Source organism: Poecilia formosa, unplaced genomic scaffold (assembly GCF_000485575.1).
Source record: "Poecilia formosa unplaced genomic scaffold, Poecilia_formosa-5.1.2 Scaffold556, whole genome shotgun sequence".
Taxonomy (NCBI): Eukaryota; Metazoa; Chordata; class Actinopteri; order Cyprinodontiformes; family Poeciliidae; genus Poecilia; species Poecilia formosa.
The window spans coordinates 65,656-84,005 of record NW_006800495.1 but is presented as its reverse complement, the minus strand read 5'-3'; the positions used below and the strand labels follow the sequence as shown (position 1 = coordinate 84,005).

General features: G+C 44.9%; 3 protein-coding genes across 6 annotated transcripts in view; all 3 read left to right on the top strand.

Moving 5' to 3' along the window:
- The first annotated feature begins 506 nt into the window (after positions 1-506).
- c4h11orf98 (chromosome 4 C11orf98 homolog) lies at positions 507-2,703 on the top strand. Its single transcript, XM_007540712.2, has 4 exons — positions 507-618; positions 1,168-1,292; positions 1,395-1,492; positions 2,359-2,703. The coding sequence occupies exons 1-4, from the start codon at positions 580-582 to the stop codon at positions 2,472-2,474; spliced, it is 378 nt and encodes a 125-aa protein (XP_007540774.2). The 5' UTR covers positions 507-579; the 3' UTR covers positions 2,475-2,703.
- A 344-nt stretch (positions 2,704-3,047) lies between these two features.
- Positions 3,048-18,350, top strand: part of mansc1 (MANSC domain containing 1) — a 26,644-nt gene continuing 11,341 nt past the window's right edge. The window contains exons 1-5 of one of the 3 annotated variants that reach the window (XM_016665219.1): positions 3,048-4,343; positions 6,785-7,072; positions 9,085-9,225; positions 9,921-12,395; positions 12,476-13,012. In XM_016665219.1, the coding sequence (XP_016520705.1) occupies positions 6,841-7,072; positions 9,085-9,225; positions 9,921-10,789 (1,242 nt within the window). In that variant the 5' untranslated portion in view covers positions 3,048-4,343; positions 6,785-6,840 and the 3' untranslated portion in view covers positions 10,790-12,395; positions 12,476-13,012. Of the gene's footprint in view, positions 4,344-6,784; positions 7,073-9,084; positions 9,226-9,920; positions 12,406-12,475; positions 13,013-18,350 lie in introns of those variants that run through there. The other 2 variants (XM_007540711.2, XM_016665220.1) reach the window with 2 other exon arrangements.
- Positions 13,641-18,350, top strand: part of lrp6 (low density lipoprotein receptor-related protein 6) — a 20,905-nt gene continuing 16,195 nt past the window's right edge. The window contains exons 1-5 of one of the 2 annotated variants that reach the window (XM_007540710.2): positions 13,643-14,163; positions 16,051-16,447; positions 16,605-16,802; positions 16,873-17,069; positions 17,193-17,327. In XM_007540710.2, coding sequence (XP_007540772.1) covers positions 14,109-14,163; positions 16,051-16,447; positions 16,605-16,802; positions 16,873-17,069; positions 17,193-17,327 — 982 coding nt within the window. In that variant the 5' untranslated portion in view covers positions 13,643-14,108. Of the gene's footprint in view, positions 14,164-16,050; positions 16,448-16,604; positions 16,803-16,872; positions 17,328-18,350 lie in introns of both variants that reach the window. The other variant, XM_007540709.2, reaches the window with a different exon arrangement.

The following is an 18,350-nucleotide window of genomic DNA, read 5'->3' as shown; positions in this document are numbered from 1 at the left end:
GCTTAGCAGCTGTAATTTTAGCCAGAAGATAAAAGTTATATTCTTACCATATTAATTAAACTATAAATAAATGTGTGTATATGTGTATATATATATGTGTTTGTGTGTGTGGTCATCGGGGCCCTCGGGGCAGTCACCCCCAAACTGGAGAAGTGCAAACAGACCCCAGGAACAACATCAGACATCTCAGTCCAGAAATGTGCAGTTGTAGCAGCCAAGATACTGGATCAGAACCCTGAAGCTCCTCGGGGGGGGGGAGTGAATTTTATATAAAGGATGTTCTATAAATATAAACAGTATTCAATTTAAGCTAAAACTTATCTTATAAAATTAGAAGACGGTGAGTATTTGACTAAACTGTTTAACCTATAAATACTTTCGGACTGTGTAGTTTAAAGGGAGGTTCTGCTGCTTTTCTTATGTGCTGTCTGAACAGAGAGGTTCAGGTTCTGCATGAGACGGGTTGAGCTAAAAGACTAATCTAGAGTTTGGCCACATGGGGGCGGTGTTGCGCTGTCTGGCGATGAAACAGCAGAAGAAGAAGCGCGGTTCCGTTCCTCGTGGGAGAAGAGGAGCAGCATGGCGCCTCCAGGAGGGAAAATAAACAGACCCAAGACGGTAAGAAGCCGGAGCAAACGGTTCTGGTTCAGGATCTGGGTCAGCCGAACTGAAAGCTGCCAGTCAGAGGTCCAGAAGGTTCCGGTTCCGATCCAACTGCCTGACCAACGGAAGCTGACAGAACATTAAAGCCACCGGCCAGATGTTTCTGGAAAGTCCGTCAGAATCCTTCAAGATCCATTTGGTCAGAACCGGATGTGAGGTTTATTTATCAGCTAAAGGTTCAGTTATTGATTAAAGGAATATCTGCCCTCCTGTAAACCCCCTGTCCACTTGGTTGTGATGACGTCACAAGGGGCAGATGATCTGTTCTGTCAGTTTTCTTCATTTTCTTCACACGTTTACGGTTATTTTTAAAAAGGTTAACTCTTTTCCTCCAATATGAAAATATGGAACAGATTTTAGATCAGTTACTATGACAACATAATCCTGGTCAGTGCTCCTGTTCTGACACAGATGTTCTATAACAGAGCCTCCTCCTGGATGGTCATCTCTGCTCTATACTCCCCTGAAGCCTCCTAACCTTTGACCTGTCCTGGTTTCCTTCAGGAGCTCGGGAAGAAGCTCTTCAAGCGGCGCCGGGTTCTGGGTCGGCAGAAGAAGAAGCAGAACCAGATCATCGGAGCCGTAGTAGACCAAGACCTCATCACCATCCATCACCTGAAGAAGAGACGGTCAGTGCTGCAGATGGACAGAACTCACCTGTCCATCTCTCACCTGTCCTCTTCTCACCTGTCCATCTCTCACCTGTCCTTCGTGTCCTGCGTGTCCCTCAGGTCCAGCCCCAGAGCCAACATCACGCTCTCTGGGAAGAAGAGGCGGAAGCTGCTGAAACAGCTGCAGCACCTGCAGACGGAGAAGTCGTCCATGGAAGGTAGAACCTGTGACTCACCTGAAGGTTTATTTTTCTATCAGGCAAATGCTTGAGACACACGCAGACGTCTTCCTTACGAACTGTGAACTGAGCCAGTTGAGGCTACCGCTAACTAGTTGCTAATGCTAGCTAGTTAGCTAATAAAGGTGCAGAAAAGTAGTTTATATAGAGAATAGCATTTACTAGTCCTAGGAGTTCTGAATTAATTCAAAAGCCTTCAAAAAGATGTTAGATTATTTTAGTAAAATTATGTTTTTGAATAATACTTAGATTTTTTTTTATCATTTAATAAAAACAGATGGCTAAGCTAACCTAATAGTGATAGTTTGTTACATAATTTTATGCACAGACCTATTTTGGTTTAAATAAGAACTGATGGAATTTGGAACCTTGTAGATTTTTCTTTATAAATGTTTTATTAATTTTTCTCTCGTCAGTCACAAAAAATTTTTAACTTTTGAACAGAAAAATTTGTTTCTGAATTCAAAGTAATTTCTGAATGAATTTCTAGGTGCTGGAGATTAGCATCGCTACCAGCTAGCTTACTTGCGTTCTTGTGGTTTTAGTGCATATTCACCTCCAGTTAGCTGGACAATGAAGCTAGCTACTAGCTACGTCACATTGAGGTGCCATCATTTCCTCAATAGCTTTCAGTGCGTTTAAATATCATATACGTATAAATGTGAGATTTTCTTTTGTACATTTCTATGGTGATAAAAGTCTTAAATTTAATTCTTAACCGTTTTAAAAAGATCTTAGATTTGAGTTGATGAAACCTGCTTCTGGTTCTGACCCGACTGGCTGCCAGCAGGAGAACTCAAGTCTGACTGTCCATCTAACTTCAGTCTGAAATATTTCGTCCTCAGTGGAACCAGAACCACAGAAGAAGATCTCCTCTTCATCATCATCAGCTGCTCCAAAGAAGAGGAAGAAGACGGGGCTTGGTTGCCATGGAGACGTGGAGATGGAGGATGTGGAGTGAGCCGAGGTCCGATTCGTCAGGAAGGTTCTGCATGAACTCAGAACCACCTGGTGTGGATCAGAACCAACGATCAGAACCTTCTCTGAGCTTCATTCTGGTCCGGTTTATTGGAACCGAAGCTGCAGATTCATTTCTGTTTCTGAGGGCAGAACCTGTTCAGAACCCGGTCAGGACCCAATGGACATTTTTACTGATTCTCTGTTGTAATAAAAAGGTCCAGATGTTCCATCTCTGGTCTCAGTTGGTGATTGGACAGGAGAACCGGCCGTAAATCTGGTCATTTGGACCTGAATCCCCTGCAGGGGTTAAAGGTCAAACGTCTGAGCTGTTTGGGTTTCAGGTTCTGGTGGAACAGAGTCAGAATCCGGTCTTCATTTATACCGAGGTCTGTTTTGAATCAGATGTCTCAGTCCATCATGTCTGAAGACGAAAAAAAGTCATAAATGTTTTTCCGTACGATGTCCGACCATCATGAAGAGATAAACATTTTCATAAATAAGAAGTGAATAAAGTTTGATTTACTATTTTTGGGTTATTTAGCCTAAGAGAAAAAATGTGGATTCGTATTTTCACCATGTTGTTTATTTCTAAATGTTTTAATTTTAAACAGTTTATTTATTTAGCAGTTAGCCACCAATTCTGTTTGGCAAGTGAATAGAAATCCACTTGCTGATAACAGGAAGTGGACTATGAAAATAAAAGCTGGGTTTTCCAAACTTCTTTAAAAACTCCTGTTTCATTTCTTTTCCTCTTGAACATTTCAGCTTAAAACAGTGTGACCGTTTAAAGACAGTGACTTCATTAGCATCGAAGGATTCTGAATCAACTCCAGCTTTTATTTTGGTAATCCACTTCTGCTCGTCAGCAAGTTCCATAAATATTTATTTTGGTGCTAAAGCTTGTTAACTAAATATTTAGACTGTAAATATTTAGTTGGTAAGTTAGGGGCTTTAACAGTGACAACCAGCAGTGATGTTCAGCTAGCTTCCAGCTAACAAAACTTTCCTGGATTAAATCGCTGTTATTGTTGACATGAATGGGGACAGTATTTAATGTTCATAATATTAAACACTAGAACATTTACAGTCTTGGATAATTTGTAATTCTTGTCCCCAGATGCTCTGCAGGGGCCCAGATCAGATTCTGCTTCAGGCCCCATAGGATCTGGGACCGGCCCTGTACGCAATGTTTCCGCGGTTTAGAGGGTGTTTAATGCTCTAACGGCCTTCCATACAGCAGATACTGGTTTCTACATGGAGACCATCTTCTCTTTCAGATGTTTCCTCCATCAGATCTTTAATTATTGATCAGCTCGTCTGATTAATAAACTGGTTTAAGTTCCGTCCTCTGCAGCTGAGGACCATAAAGCGTCTTTATAGTAATAATTAATGTGAGTGTTTGTTATTTTCGGGCTGCTTTCGGGGCTTGTTTTGCTCAGACTAGGGGTGCAGGCTTTTCCCTCCCCCTTCCAGAGGACAAAGACTAAAATGGGTCAGACTGAGGAGAGCAGCAGCGGATCCTGCGCACCAGCATCCGGAGGCAGAGAGCAGCTCCTGGCCGCCTTCCAGGCTCTCTGAGCGGGCACCTGCTGCTGCTTTCCTCCGCTGGTTCCTCCTGCTGAGCCCTTTATCCCCGCTCAGCTCACCGGCGTTTTCCTCATTCCTGCTCCGCTTTTCTTTGGTTCCCGACATGTCGTCCTGGGATGGCTGACGCCGCTAACTGGGAATGAACTGGTGCTGGTTCTGGTGAACTGGACCCGCTGGATTCCTCCAGCCTGCAGTGAAACACCGACTCATCCGCCCCCACACTGACCGCCGGAGGACGATGGAGGCCGGGCTGAGCTGAACGGAGTCCCCGCTGACCGCTCAGGTACACCGCCGCTTTGTGTTGCTTATCGGCAGCAGTGTAACCAGTATAACCAGTATAACCAGTACGTACCAGTTAACGCGCCGTGATCGGTTTTTTTTTTTTTTTTAAAAAGGTTGTTGTATATTTCCACAATCCGGAAACATCCAGTTTTTCCTGAGCATAAACAGCAGAAATCCAGAACCGATTCACTCACACTGAACTGGTTTCACACCGGTTACCAGTAAAACCAGTTCAGCCACCGTGTGACCCATAAGGTCTGAGTCTGGAACTACTAGAGATCCTGGGTTTTTATTTCCAAAGTCCAGATTGACTCGGTTCAGTTCATAGCCACTATGGGACCCATATGAGCTAAAGAATGGGCCCCACCATACCCACAGCCTCCTTATTGGGCCCATTACTATGTAAGTTTGAAAAGCCATCAGTAAAGGGGTCAAGCCTCGTAAAAACACACAGAACCAGTTTGGGACCCATATTTAAGTTCTATGTGGGTACCATACGGTGGCCTAGAAATCAATCGGACCACTTAGGAAACAATAACGCTGGTTTGGGTCCAATCAGGTTTTTTTCTGTTTCATGTTTCCAGCTGTTATATTTATATTTTCTTAGAACCAAGCTGATTCCTCCTGAAATGGGCCCCATGTGAGACCGGCCGGCTTCCATATTGACCCCATAGAGCATTTGATGAAACCCACCAAGGGGCAGTAAGCGGGCCTCCTCTGGAAAAGACTAACCTAACATATTTGGGTCCCATCTTTAACTTTGTGTGGTACCACATAAAAATGGGCCCCATGAGGGGCTTTCCATGTGGACCATAAAGGGGCCTGCAGGTCAACACACATCTGAGCTGAGTATTACTATGGGTATTTTTAATATGTTAATTATTCATTTATAAATGTTGCCGTTTCAAACCGAATATTTAATTAACTAGCTTAGTTTAATATCAAGTTATCGAGCTAAATATTTAGTTTGGCGCCAAATAGCTAAAATGCTAATTCACTTATTGATCCGTTGGTTAACGTCTGTATTACCTTAAAACGGCTCATCCTTTGTTTTAAGCGTTAATGTTCATTAAGCGATTTAAATCCAGAAGTTTTGGAAGACCCAGCTTTTATTTTGGTAGTCTATTTTTGGTTGTCGGCAAGTGATTTTTTTATTATTATAATTTTTTTTTTTTTTTTTTTTTTTAGCAGATTAGCTAAATATTTAACTCCAAGCTAAATATTTAGCTTAACTTGCAACTAAATATTGAGCTTCAAACAAAATAGTTAACCAGTTAGGTTAACTATTTACTGGAAATATGTAGTTTCAAACTCTAACATAACATTTATAAATTAATAGTAAAATCGTGAAAGTGTGATTATGACGGGCTAAAGGCTAACCCAAACGTGGAGCCAACATGCCTAGGTGGGCCCCATGTGGGGGAAAGGAGGGCAGGCCATATGGGCCCCACATGGGTTTGCCCATGTAGGGCCACAGCCCACATGGGCCCTACATGGACAAATACATTGGTGCCATCGTGGAACCCGCGGACAAACCCATATGGGACCCATATGGCCTGCCCTCCTTTTCCCCACATGGGGCCCACCTAAGCATGCTGGCAGGGAGGCCTCACGGAACTGGATCAGAACCAGAACACCGGGTATCGGTTCTGTTCGCAGTGTTCAAACATCATTCTGAGGAAAATTTACAGAGTTTCAGAAGCGACCAGAACCAGAACCTCTACTGCTGATGGTTCTGGGTATCAGTTGGTTTGTGTAGAGCCTTTGAGAATACAGAACCGGAACCATCTGATGAAGTTAGCGCTGATAAGGCCCAGAGTGTGATTGGATCAGAACCGGTTAATCTTAGAAACCAACAGGTTCTGGATGGGCTGGTTCTGCTGATGTCAACTGGACTATGGAGGTCCAGATGTTATCAGCTGCTGAGAAGTTCTGAAAGAGGAACTGTGTTGCTAACGGGTCAAAGTTCTGCTGACCGGACTCTGGACCCACACAACTCCTGAGGTTCTAAAGAGGCTGTGAGTTCTGGTTCTGGTTCTGCTGGGTTTTTCTGTCTGTTTCTGTCCAGTCCTGTTAGGTTCTGTTTTGGTCTCTGTGTTCTGGCTGATCCAGAACACGACTCGTCTTTTTGCAGCAGAATTCTGCCTTGGCCCGGTTCTGATCCGTTCTTCCTGTCAGGTGTGTTTCTGTGGTTCTCAGCCTCGTTTGTTTCCTGACCTCGATGAAGGAATCTAAAAATGGATCCTCCTCCTTCAGGAGCAGATCCATTTTTAGATTTCTATTTTCCTCCTTTGTCCGGGTCCAATTTAGCTCTTTGTGGCGCCGAGCAGAGGAGGGGACAGATCTGGGACGCCGAGGAAGGAGCTGCAGCTGCTGGGGGATGTTTTCTGTCGGTTCCAGAACCTCCAGAGGAACTCACTGCGTTCTGTTCTTCCTCTCCAGAACCTCCACTGGATCCGTTTTGAGACCTTTGTGATCCCAGCCGACACGCCACAGCCATGACTCCCCCGACCGACCTCCGACCTTTGCCCAGGCTGCTCTTCGTGATGCTGCTGATGTCACTTCCTGCTGCAGCTCTGGAACCAGAGACGTGTTTCTCCCGGCAGCATCAGGGCGCCGCCATCAACGTCAGGGTGGCGCTGAGCCGGGACGCGGCGGCCATGATGGCCCGGATAGTCCGGTCAGAGCGAGACTGCGTCCTGGCCTGCTGCTCTGAAGAGGTCCGAACAGGTGAGACCCGATCAGAACCGCTGGTTATTAGCTCTGCTTCGTCAGTGTTTTCATGCTGGAAGTGGACCAAAGCCGAGCCATTCGGTCCAGTCCGCTGATCCGGACTGGTTCTGGTCAGAAATCTGTCCCATTTAAAGGGGCGGTAATCTCTGTTTTCAGCCATTTTATGGTTTAATCAGTAACTGGTTACCTTCAGCTGTTAGAAAATTCTGTATATACATGAAATATGAGTTCAAAGAAATTTTATTTCCTGATTTAACCTCTTGAAATTGGGCCTCTGTGTCTTTAAGAAGCTCCTGCTCTTAATGAAGCTCCGCCTCCAGGAAGACATTCCAAAATGGCTCCTCTATTAACCCTTTATCATTTTTACCTGTGTTGCTCTGAGCAGCAACTCCTATAATGAGCTCAGCAGATGTTTGCTAATTGCTGCTGGCTAGTCTGAAGGAGCAGAGTGGGGGAGGAGCTAAGCCTTGAAGGCAGGGCTAGGTCCAATCAAACGTTTCGGGCAGCTGAATGGTTCCCATGGAGACTAAAGGATTTGCATTAAAGAATCAAAGCAACACTGCATGTTTGTTTCTGATGAAGGAAAAACATTGAAAACATGAAAAGTTGATTTTACATGACACTGTCCCTTTAAGGCACCTGTTCAGAGCAGAGATGGTGACTAGAGCTTCTGACTTGGACTGTAAGGTTTTATCAGAACCAGGGCTGCTGCTAACGATTGTTTTAGTAATCAATTATTCTGATAATTAAAAGGATTTTTAAAAATTGTCAATCTGCAGATTTTTCATTTAACCATTTGACCATAAACTGAATCTAAACAGAATTTAACTCGGATCGTTCTCACTGCGAAGCTAGCTGCATGAAAAGTTCAACAACCAGAACCAGAAAGTGTTCTGGTACCATGGCCCGGCTGAGCCTGGTGGACCAGCAGCGTATCAGGTTGACTGTGTTTTACTATAAGCTAAAGCAGGGGTCCCCAAACTTTTCCCTGTGAGGGCCACATAACTTTTCCCTTCTCTGCTGGGGGTCGAGTCAGTTTGTAACAGAAAAAGTGACGATTGCAGGAGCCTAAATGTAAAAATGTATTGTTTTCCAGAAAGCACAATCAAATAACCCTCTCTGGGTTCTTCACAGAAACAATCCAGGAAGGATTATTGTCCGTATTTTCTGGACTATAAGCCACACCCCCAAAGTTTGTTGTAAAGACCAGTAAACACACATATAAGCCTCAGATTTCTCTGCCGCTCCAGGTTTTCCACAGCGATGCAGCAGCAGCAGAGGGGCGGACAGCCAACATCTGAGCCATAACAGGTCGATTGAATATCACATTTATTATGGTTGAAAAAGAAAAGTTGCCAAGTTTAGATTTAACTGAACTGATTACGGTAATTTCTGAACGGAAACTGTAACAGTAAAAGTCCTGATCCTTTATGTTGCTGCTAGCATGAGCTAAATGAAAATGGGCGCTTCCTTCTTCTTCTTCTTTAGATTTCAACAGCAGCTTGCATCCATTATTGTTGCACTACTGCCATCTACTGGATCCTAATATCTGTACCTCAAATTCTCATAATGATCCCAGTGTTATTAAAACAAACGAAAAATCTTCTTTTTCCCCTCAATGCTATTTAACTGATCAACAACATTCTCAAATTTCAATTCCCTATTAAAACCTAATTCCGTTTTAATGAGCACTTTCTTCTTTTATTTCCAATTTTGACTTCCAATGATTCACTTCCTGCTAAAGAGCCCCCTGGTGGTTGAAGAAAAATCCACATATAAGCGGCTTATAGTCCGGAAAATACGGTATATGAAAAAAATCTAAATGCTCTCTGGTATTGTTCAGGGGGCCGGACCAAATGTGGAGGTGGGCCGGATCTGGCCCGCGGGCCATAGTTTGGGGACCACTGAGCTAGCTAGCTAGCTAGCTCCAGTAAGTGTTCAATGTGTAACACTTACTGCCATCTAGTGGTCAGTAAACTGAAGTGCCACCTGTGCTCTGTGTTCTGAAGGCGCTCGGTGCAACATGGCCGTGTTCAAAGCCAACAAACAAGCCGGCGAACACAACTGCCTGCTGTTCCACTGTCCCACCGAGTTGGACTGTCCTCTGATGAAAGCCGCCGAGGGCAGCAACACCTACGACATCTACAAAGGTCTGCTGCTTTTCTGTTTCACCCGTATGGAAGCCCATCTGTGCCATGAAAGAAAACATAAAAGCCCAACAGAAAGTCAGATTCACCAACTTTAAAGCCTTCATTATGAGAATAAAAATAATAATTTTCAGAATAATTCTCATAATTTTGACTTTCAGAGTCATAATTTTGAGAAAGTCATGCTGATTTTCTGAGGCTTGCTCCTGAAACTATGACTTTAAATTTCAAAATTTACTTTAAAGTGTGAAATTATGACTTTATATGTAAAAATTTGGTTGTATTTTTAATTATAAACTCAAAATGATGACTTTTAAATTCAAATTTTTGAATTTAATTCTCAGAATTGTACTTCTTTTTTTATTATTATAACTGTCCCAAAATTTTGACTTTAAAACTCAGAATTTTGACTTTAACATTCAAAATTATAACTTATTTTCAAGATTGTTGTTGGTCTTTTTTTTTTTCAAAATTGAAGACTTTTTACCTCAAAATTGTGATTTTAAAACTCAAAATTGACTTCACTTTTTAAATTATGACTCTTTATGTCAGAATTATGGCTTGCTTTTGGACTTTTTTTCTTCTTTCATGGCAGTTATGGACTTCCATAGACAGGTCAGCAAAGATAATTCTACATCTCTGCTACCCTCTTGTGGCCAAAATGTCATAACACTTAAACTTTCCTCTGTCCTGCTCAGGTTTAAGTCATCCACCCACACTGAGACCTGTTCCCATGACAACCACTCTCCAGACTACCAGCACCTCCACCTCTACCACATCAGCACCAACTACACCAACCACCACCCAGCCCACCAGCACAACCAGCACACCAACCACCGTCCAGGCACTGCACTCCACCCCACAACCTTCCCCACCTATCATCATCATTGCCACAGAGCCTGCAGGTAGTCCACCCACCAACACCACTACAACCACCACCACCACCATAGGACCCTCTTCCACCTTCACCACTAGAAAACCCAACAAAACCAGCAAGAAGCAAAACAAAACCACCAAGAAAGCAAAATCTCATCCAGCCCTCACCACCACTACCACCACTACCCAAACAGCTCCCAGCTCCATGACATCACTTCCTGCTGAAACAGGAAGGAAGGAGGTGGAAGATAAACATACCAGTGTTCCAGAAACTACAACTTCAGCTACAACCACCACTGTGGCTCCGGCCACCAGTACAGCCACTACAACTCCAACGACTACAGTCACCTTCCCCATCACCACCACCACCCTTCCTCCCACCACCATCTCCACCACCGAGCCAACCACCACAGTGACAGCTCAACCGCCAAGTCTGATCTTCATTCCCAAAGACCCGGTCCAGTCAGAGCCCGACCTCCAACCAGGCCACCCCACCCTGAACTCCAGCTCCAGCCGGGGGAAAGCGGTGGCAGCCCAGGGGGCGCTGAAGGGCAGCGTGGTGGCCTTCATGGTGCTGGCGCTGGCCGTGCTGACGCTGGCGCTGGCGGTGGGCGGCCGGAAGGCCATGGAGTCCTTCGACCGGCGCCATTACACCAGACTGGAGCTCAACGACCTGCACTATGAGATTTAACAAGAGAATCCAACATTTCTGCTTTATTTAAGGTTATTTAAGTATTAACTACACAACTCTGAACGTCTGCTCACGCTTTGTTTACGAAGTCAGAGAATCCTGCTCTCTGATTGGTCAGACTCGGCTGTTGAAGCTCATGACTCTCCATTGGCCACAGAGATAGTCCCCCGCCCCTTGGCATGGACGGAGAAACTCTGTTCTGTCATTTTTAAGGATTTTACAGATGAAATTTACAGATAAGTTAAATCAAATCTGGTTTAATTTGGTTTTTAAACTGGATCATTGATCTGATCTCTGATCAGTTCACTGATCTGGGCTGTGCAGTTCTAATAACCACCACTAGATGTCATCCTTTCTTCTGTTAATTCAGTTACTGTCACTTAGGATTATTAGTGTTAACCTGGAAATATTTAAATTTCTGAATAATGTACCTTAAATTATTAATATGTTTAAAATTTATATTAAAATATTTGTTCATTTCTGGTAAGGAACCAAAACTGTGAAAAGTTTTCCAAACATCAAGGCGGTGAAGATCTCTCTACCTTCATTTCAGTCATTTAAAGAAATCTTAAGCTAACCAAGATTAATTAATTTATTGCTGATAAATATACTGCTAAAACCAGTTCCGCCTCCAGAGGGAATGCTCTGGTGTGAACGGTCAGCTTTATGAAGCTGCCACATGCACAGTGGCCACCAGAGGGCATCATCGTGACAAAAAATGGTGAGACCTTAAAAGACCATAAAACCTCCCGTCTCCTGTCAAAATGGGACTGATGTAACAACTCTAAGCTATTTAATATTTTTGATCAACTCCAGATATGAACCTTGACTTCCTTCATGTGTGTTTGAAACTCTTATTTTGAAGTAAGAAGGGAAATAGTTCCTTAGTTGGCCTGTTGATTGATGGACACGACTCGGTGAAGAAACCTCCAACACTAAACCACCTGGAGGATTAGCAATCATTTTTAAGAGAATACTGATTAACAAGTTATCTGCTAACAGATTTAAATTAACTGCTACCAAAGTTACAGTCGCCTGCTAACAGCGTTGCAGTTAGCTTCCATTAGTGATAATGTTAACTGCTAACACTTCAACGAAGTCCTGAAACTGTAACTAGAATCTTGAATTTTCCAGTTAATTTGTTGATTTTTATTCTTACTTTAATAAAACAGTTGTGAGTTTGGTGATTGTAATGCAGCAAGTTGGTAATCTGGGATCACTAGTTATGCACTTTGACCATCTAAGCTAGTCACAAAACAAACAGTGATGTTCGGTCTCTTAAAAGACCATAAACCGGGTCAAGGAGGTTTCCTCTGGATCTGCTGACCTTCCCTCTCTGTCCTGAATGTCCGACGCTCCAGCAATCTGCATGCTTATGCCCTCTGGTGACCATTCTAGCCATAGCATGAAAAACCATGAGACGGGAGGAGATGATTAACTGCATATTGGAGCTGGAAATCATCTAAAACTGGTAGGAGATCAGTGAACCCAGCTGGGAACTGAACCCACAACCCAGATGTTGCTGTGAGGCAGCAGAGCAGCTGGAAGCTCCAGGTTCTTCCAAACCCTTCTCCTGATTCCTCTGGTTTCCTCCAGGTTCCTCCTGGTTCCTCCAGGTTCCTCCTGGTTTCTCCTGGTTCCTCCTGGTTTCTCCAGGTTCCTCCTGGTTTCTCCTGGTTCCTCCAGGTTCCCTAAAGACCCGACAGCAATACCGCCCTCCCCCCAGCGCCTCTCAGGAAGCCTCTGAAGCGGAGACTCCAGATGCAGATCAGAACTCGCTGTGCACGCTCCTGCATGTCCTCTGGGCCTGTGGTGACCTTTGAACCCGCAGGTTCACTGTAGATGTCACATTCACTGTGTGTTTTTGTATTTCCACCAGAATTCCCGCCGTGGATCCAATCCTTTATAAACTGATGCACTACTGTGTTGTGTGTTTTTGATAATCAGCTGCTGTACATATTCCTGGTTGGTTTTCATAGCTCAGAGGAAAATGGCCGCCACTATTTTCTTATAATAAACACATTTTACTGGGTGTGTGTTTTAGACAGGCTGCTGCTGCGGCACCTCTCCAGCAGGGGGCGGCAGCGGGCTGGTCACGTTTCCGTTTTACTCTAATTACTGACATGGATGGTGATGTTTGGTGCCGTTTTGTCAAGTGATGCTTTCACATAACTTTAAATTTAATGTTTTGTTGTAAAGATTAAAAAAAATGTGATTTTTGAATTTTTATCTCGTGTTTTCTCTACGAACTAAATCATCGGAGGGTCCAAATGTTCGACGACGTTCAGGATCATTAGGTAGAAGAAAAAGAAAAGAGTATATTTCTATGGAGCTAATTTTCTCGAAAATAATTTAAAATGTTTTTTTTTTTCCAGAATTATTATTATTTTAGCTTAATCTCTGAGATTTTTTTTTAATTTTTTTATGTGAAATGTACTTTTGTTTCTATTTACAATGGCCCTAATGTAATTGGAAATACACAGAAAGGTAAGATAACAATAAAGCGGAGCTAAATAACTGAGACGGACGGGTTCTGGATGGGTTCTGGAGGTGAGAGTCCAGTTCCAACATGGCCGCTCAGTGAAGTCAGAGCAGAAAAACATCTGGATTGGTTTGTAAATCCTTGACAGCCGGAGAGCTGAAGCTTCGCTACATCTGGAGGAAAAGGGAGGAAGTTGAAGCGGAGGCGCGGCCCTGCAGTGAAGCATGGAGGTGGCAGCATCATGCTGTGGGTCGATTTACAGAACAGACAAAAACATCTCTGAACCAACACCTGGAGACCTGTCTCTCCCTCCTTCAGGTTCGTGGTTAGGCCCCCCGCTCTCCCCCCTCCCCCACCTGTTGTGGCCCCCAGCTCTCGGCTCCAGGTGTTTTCAAAAGCGCCTCGGCCCCCAGCGGCTTCTCCTGCTCTTTTTCAGAGCCAGTTGGGGAGAAAAAGTAGTCCCTTCTGGTGGTTCGGACCGGATGCGCAGGTCTCTGCGGTTGCGGGCGGTTTGCGGTGTTTTTGTTGCTGCAGTGTGCAGTCCGTGTGCGGCAGAACAACAATAGAAAGCGGAGGAGGAGGAGCACCAGCGGCACCAGCGGCTTCTGGCAGCGGAGCGACACCGACGATCCTGCGGGACGATATGAGACTTTGGATCGGACTCTTAAGCGAACAGAAGCGTGTGATGGAAGCTGGAAGGATCCGAGTCTGATCGGAACCGAACCGAACCGGAGCGGAGCGTGTTTTTGTTGAGAGGAAGCGGCCGCAGCCATGATGGGAATGCTGGGAATCCTGCGCTGAGGATCCACGGCGGCTGGGCCCAGGATCGGGAGAAAGATGGGAATGTGTGTTCGGATCCTGCTGCTGTTGGGTTCCTGCTGGCTTGTCTCAGGTGAGGTTCTGGTTCTGGAGGTTCTGGCTGTTTGGACCGAGGGTGGCGGGGTTCCTGCTGGATTCGGGTTTTGTGTTTAGAATTCCAGGGCCTGCTAACATTAGCTTCTAGCTAACATCCAGTTTGTTCTGGAAAAGGCTTTTTCCTGGGTATTCTGCTCATAAATCCAGTTGTAGGTTCCGGTTCTGGGCGGGATGTGGGGTCTGGTTTGGGTTCTGGTTGGATTCGGGAGTTTGGGTTGATTATTTGGAGCAGAGAGGGAATGTGGGAAACAACAACAGGAGCTATTGAAGCTAGTTAGCATCAAAGCTAACAGGTTAGAGCTGCTAACCAACTAAGTAACTAGCTAGCTGCCTTTCAGCTGGTTAACCAGGGTAGGTTCTGGTTCTGATCCAAATATTATTACAGAGAAAAATCAGTTTTCCTGCAGAGCAACGAAACATTCCTGCAGAAACACTCAGACTGGATGCTTCCCTGGAAAACCCTCCAGGTATGGAGATTCATCTATAACCTGCAGATTGATGGGAAACGTGGAGGAAAACAGGAAAACATGGAGGAAAACAGGAAAACATGGAGGAAAACAGGAAAGTCTCAGCTGGGAATCATCAGCTCCATTAGCTTTAATGCACAGCAGAATCACAGAATAACAGGAAGTCCAGGAAAAATTCCCTGGAAAACCTCAGAAACAGAAATGCTTGAGTCTGGATTTAAAGGAGCAGACAGCTTTCCAGGTAGCTGAGGAGTTCTGGTTCTGGTTCACTGCAGCCTCTCAGCATGACAGAACCTCCACTGTGCTTCAGTGATGCTAGAAGGAAACCTGTTGCCTCCAGGTTCTGCCATGTTGGGAATTTTGGGCTTTTTCCACATTTTCCTCATTAAATCACCAGAACCGGTGGTTGTGATGGATCCCCCAGGTTGTGAGCTGCTCTTTTTAGACTCCAACACTAAGCTGAAATATTATCTTATTTTATTGAATAACTTTATTGGTGCTGAAATCTCCTCCTGGTACCAAAGATCCAGTTTTCCTTCTGAGCAGGAACTGGAGCGGCAGCGTTAAGCTGCCTGATAACAGATAAACTATTCCCACTTTGTTTTATTTATTGTTTTTGGTTGCTTTTTTAATTTTTTGGGAAATAAAGGTTGACATCTATCATACTGTTTTTCTTTTATTGTGATAAATTTCCTACTATAACAAGAATTTGAACCTTTTATTGTCTCAGTAAATTCAGGTGAAAGATAAAAAACAGAACCGTCTGTATTGTCAGGATTATTTTATTACTTTTTATGATGTGTGTTTAAATAGATTATTGATCAGTTAGAAAATAGTCTTGACTAAATGCAGTTATTGTGAGCAGTTTAAATTAAACCGGAGTCCAAAGGAAACAGAAATATGTTTGTGTTTTCAGTTATAAATTGTTCTTATTGCCACTTTTGTCATTATAGCAGTAAAACACATTATAATAATACTTTTTTTTTAACAAAATTAAACCTTAGGAGAACTTGATTTATTATACTTTTATCAATATATTTCTTTAAAATTAGGAATGCACTGTTATTAATATTAGTTCTGCTGATTTTCCCGATAACCAGTATTTACTGATATTATGCATATTTCACTTCCGCTTCAACTCTTTTGGGGAAAAAATGACCAGAAACAAAAAGCAAGAGAAAAATAAATATCTGTTGTTCATATCGGCTCAGTTTGATTTATCGGACCGATACGGCGCCGATATGTCGCGCATCTCAACTTAAAATGGTCTCCAAACGTTGTTTTGATTTATCTCAGTAATTATTCATTCTCCATTAGTTCTGAAACCGGGTTCGGGTTCTGGTTTGGTTCCGTTTCCACTTCCTGTCTTTCTGCTAACACTTCCTGTGTGTCACCAGGCGAGCCGCTGCTGCTGTACGCCAACCGGCGGGACCTGCGCCTGGTGGACGCGGCTCGCGACAAGGCCAACGCCACGGTGGTGGTGGGCGGCCTGGAGGACGCCGCCGCCGTGGATTACGTCTACGCCCAGGGCCTCATCTACTGGAGCGACGTCAGCGAGGAGGCCATCAAACGGACCTCCTTCAACCGGACCGGCGCCGGCGCCCCCCAGACCGTGGTGCCGGGCCTGGTCGCGCCGGACGGCCTGGCCTGCGACTGGCTGGGCCTCAAGCTGTACTGGACCGACTCGGACACCAACCGGATCGAGGTGGCCGAGCTGGACGGGTCGCTGAGGAAGGTTCTGTTCTGGCAGGAGCTGGACCAGCCCAGAGCCATCGCCCTGGACCCGGAGCGAGGGTGAGTCCAGACGGTTCTGCTGCTGCTAAACGGCCTGAAAGTATCCGGAGTAGAGTCGGATCAGAACCACGTTTCTGTTCATTAGATGTGAAGGAAACGGACCCGGTGGTTCTGGTTCTGGGTTGTCCCCATGGTCTCAGCTGTGTGTCGTCCTCAGGTTCATGTACTGGACGGACTGGGGCGATGTCCCAAAGATCGAGCGGGCCGGGATGGACGGGACCAACCGGTCCCTGCTGGTGGACCAGGACATCCACTGGCCCAACGGGCTGACGGTCGACTACGGCCAGCAGAAGCTGTACTGGGCCGACGCCAAGCACAACTTCATCCACCGCTGCAACCTGGACGGCTCCTCCAGGTACCAGCTGCCAGGTCTGAGGCGGTTCTGCCGGGCCCGGACCCAGTCTGATGTGTGTGCTGTGTTGCAGAGAGGTGGTGGTTAAAGGGGAGCTGCCTCACCCCTTCGCCCTCACCCTGTATGAGGACACTCTGTTCTGGACCGACTGGAACACGCACTCCATCCACTCCTGCAGGAAGCAGACGGGCCGGGAGCAGCGCGTCGTCCACTCCCACATCTTCTCCCCGATGGACCTGCACGTCTTCAGCCCCAAGAGGCAGCCCGTCTGTGAGTCTCAGCCGCCGGCAGGGTCTCGTATCGACTGTCTCTGTTGCATATCTGGACCCGTCCAGACCTGCTACACTCTCCTCCCGGCCGGTTCTGACCCATTTCCATGTCACTGTATTGCAGCGCGGAGCAGCCCCTGCTCCCATGGCAACGCGGGATGCTCCCACCTCTGCCTGCTGTCCCCAACCCGGCCCTTCTACCGCTGTGCCTGTCCCACCGGAGTCCAGCTGCTGGAGGACGGACAGACCTGCAGAGACGGTGAGGACGGCCACCATCATCATCACCACCATCATCATCATCAATCAAATTTTATTTGTATAGCAAATTTCAGCAGCAAGGCATTTCAAGGTGCTTTACATAATTAATGAAAAAATAAGAACAGCATGACATTGAATAAACGGTAAGAAAGAGAAAGAGATTTTGAAAAAAAAAGAAAAAGATTAACAAAGATTTAAAAAAAAAAAAAAGATAAAAACATACTTTTGTTACGATATTTAAGCGCCTGGCGTCGCCTGGCGTCGCCGGACTCCGCCGTCCGTTTAACACGGGTATTATCCAGGTATTATCCAGGCCCCGTCGCCTGACTGGACGAAATTTATAGATTTTTAGTCAAAACGCCATTTGACAAGGATTCTCACACTTCAGAGTTTTAGTTAAAACTCCATTTAAAAGAAATTAATAAATAGATAAAAAGTAAAGATAAAAACATCGAAGACATCAAAACCTGCACTCTAACCCTAACTTAGCCATAAGGTTTTAAGTTGAGATTTAAAGGCTGTCAGTGTTTCAGCTGTTTTACAGTTTTCTGGAAGTTTGTTCCAGATTTGTGGTGCATAGAAGCTGAATGCTGCTTCTCCTCGTTTGGTTCTGGTTCTGGATGCAGAGCAGAACCAGAACCTGAACCTGAGGGGTCTAGACGGTTGGTACAGCAATAACAGATCTTTAATGTATTGTGGTGCTAAACCGTTCAGTGATTTATAAACTAACAACAGTATTTTTAAAGTCTATCCTCTGAGCTACAGGGAGCCAGTGTAGGGACTTTAAAACTGGTGTTATGTCTCCATCTTCCTGGTTTTAGTGAGAACAGCAGCAGCAGCTTCTGGATCAGCTGCAGCTGTTTGATTGATTTGTCAGACCGGTTTCCATGGTTTCAGCTCATTGTTGTTGTTGCTACGTCTCTTTGGTTTCCATGGTGTCAGCTTGTTGTTGTTGCTATGTCTGTTTGGTTTCCATGGTGTCAGCTCATTGTTGTTGTTGCTACGTCTCTTTGGTTTCCATGGT

What these genes read in the sequence shown, in the direction of transcription:
- c4h11orf98 (XM_007540712.2), top strand. Translation starts at nt 580, where the DNA reads ATGGCGCCTCCAGGAGGGAAAATAAACAGACCCAAGACG. An exon ending in CATCACCTGAAGAAGAGACG is followed by an intron (nt 1,293 to 1,394) that starts GTCAGTGCTGCA and finishes CGTGTCCCTCAG; the next exon opens with GTCCAGCCCCAGAGCCAACA. An exon ending in GGAGAAGTCGTCCATGGAAG is followed by an intron (nt 1,493 to 2,358) that starts GTAGAACCTGTG and finishes TTTCGTCCTCAG; the next exon opens with TGGAACCAGAACCACAGAAG.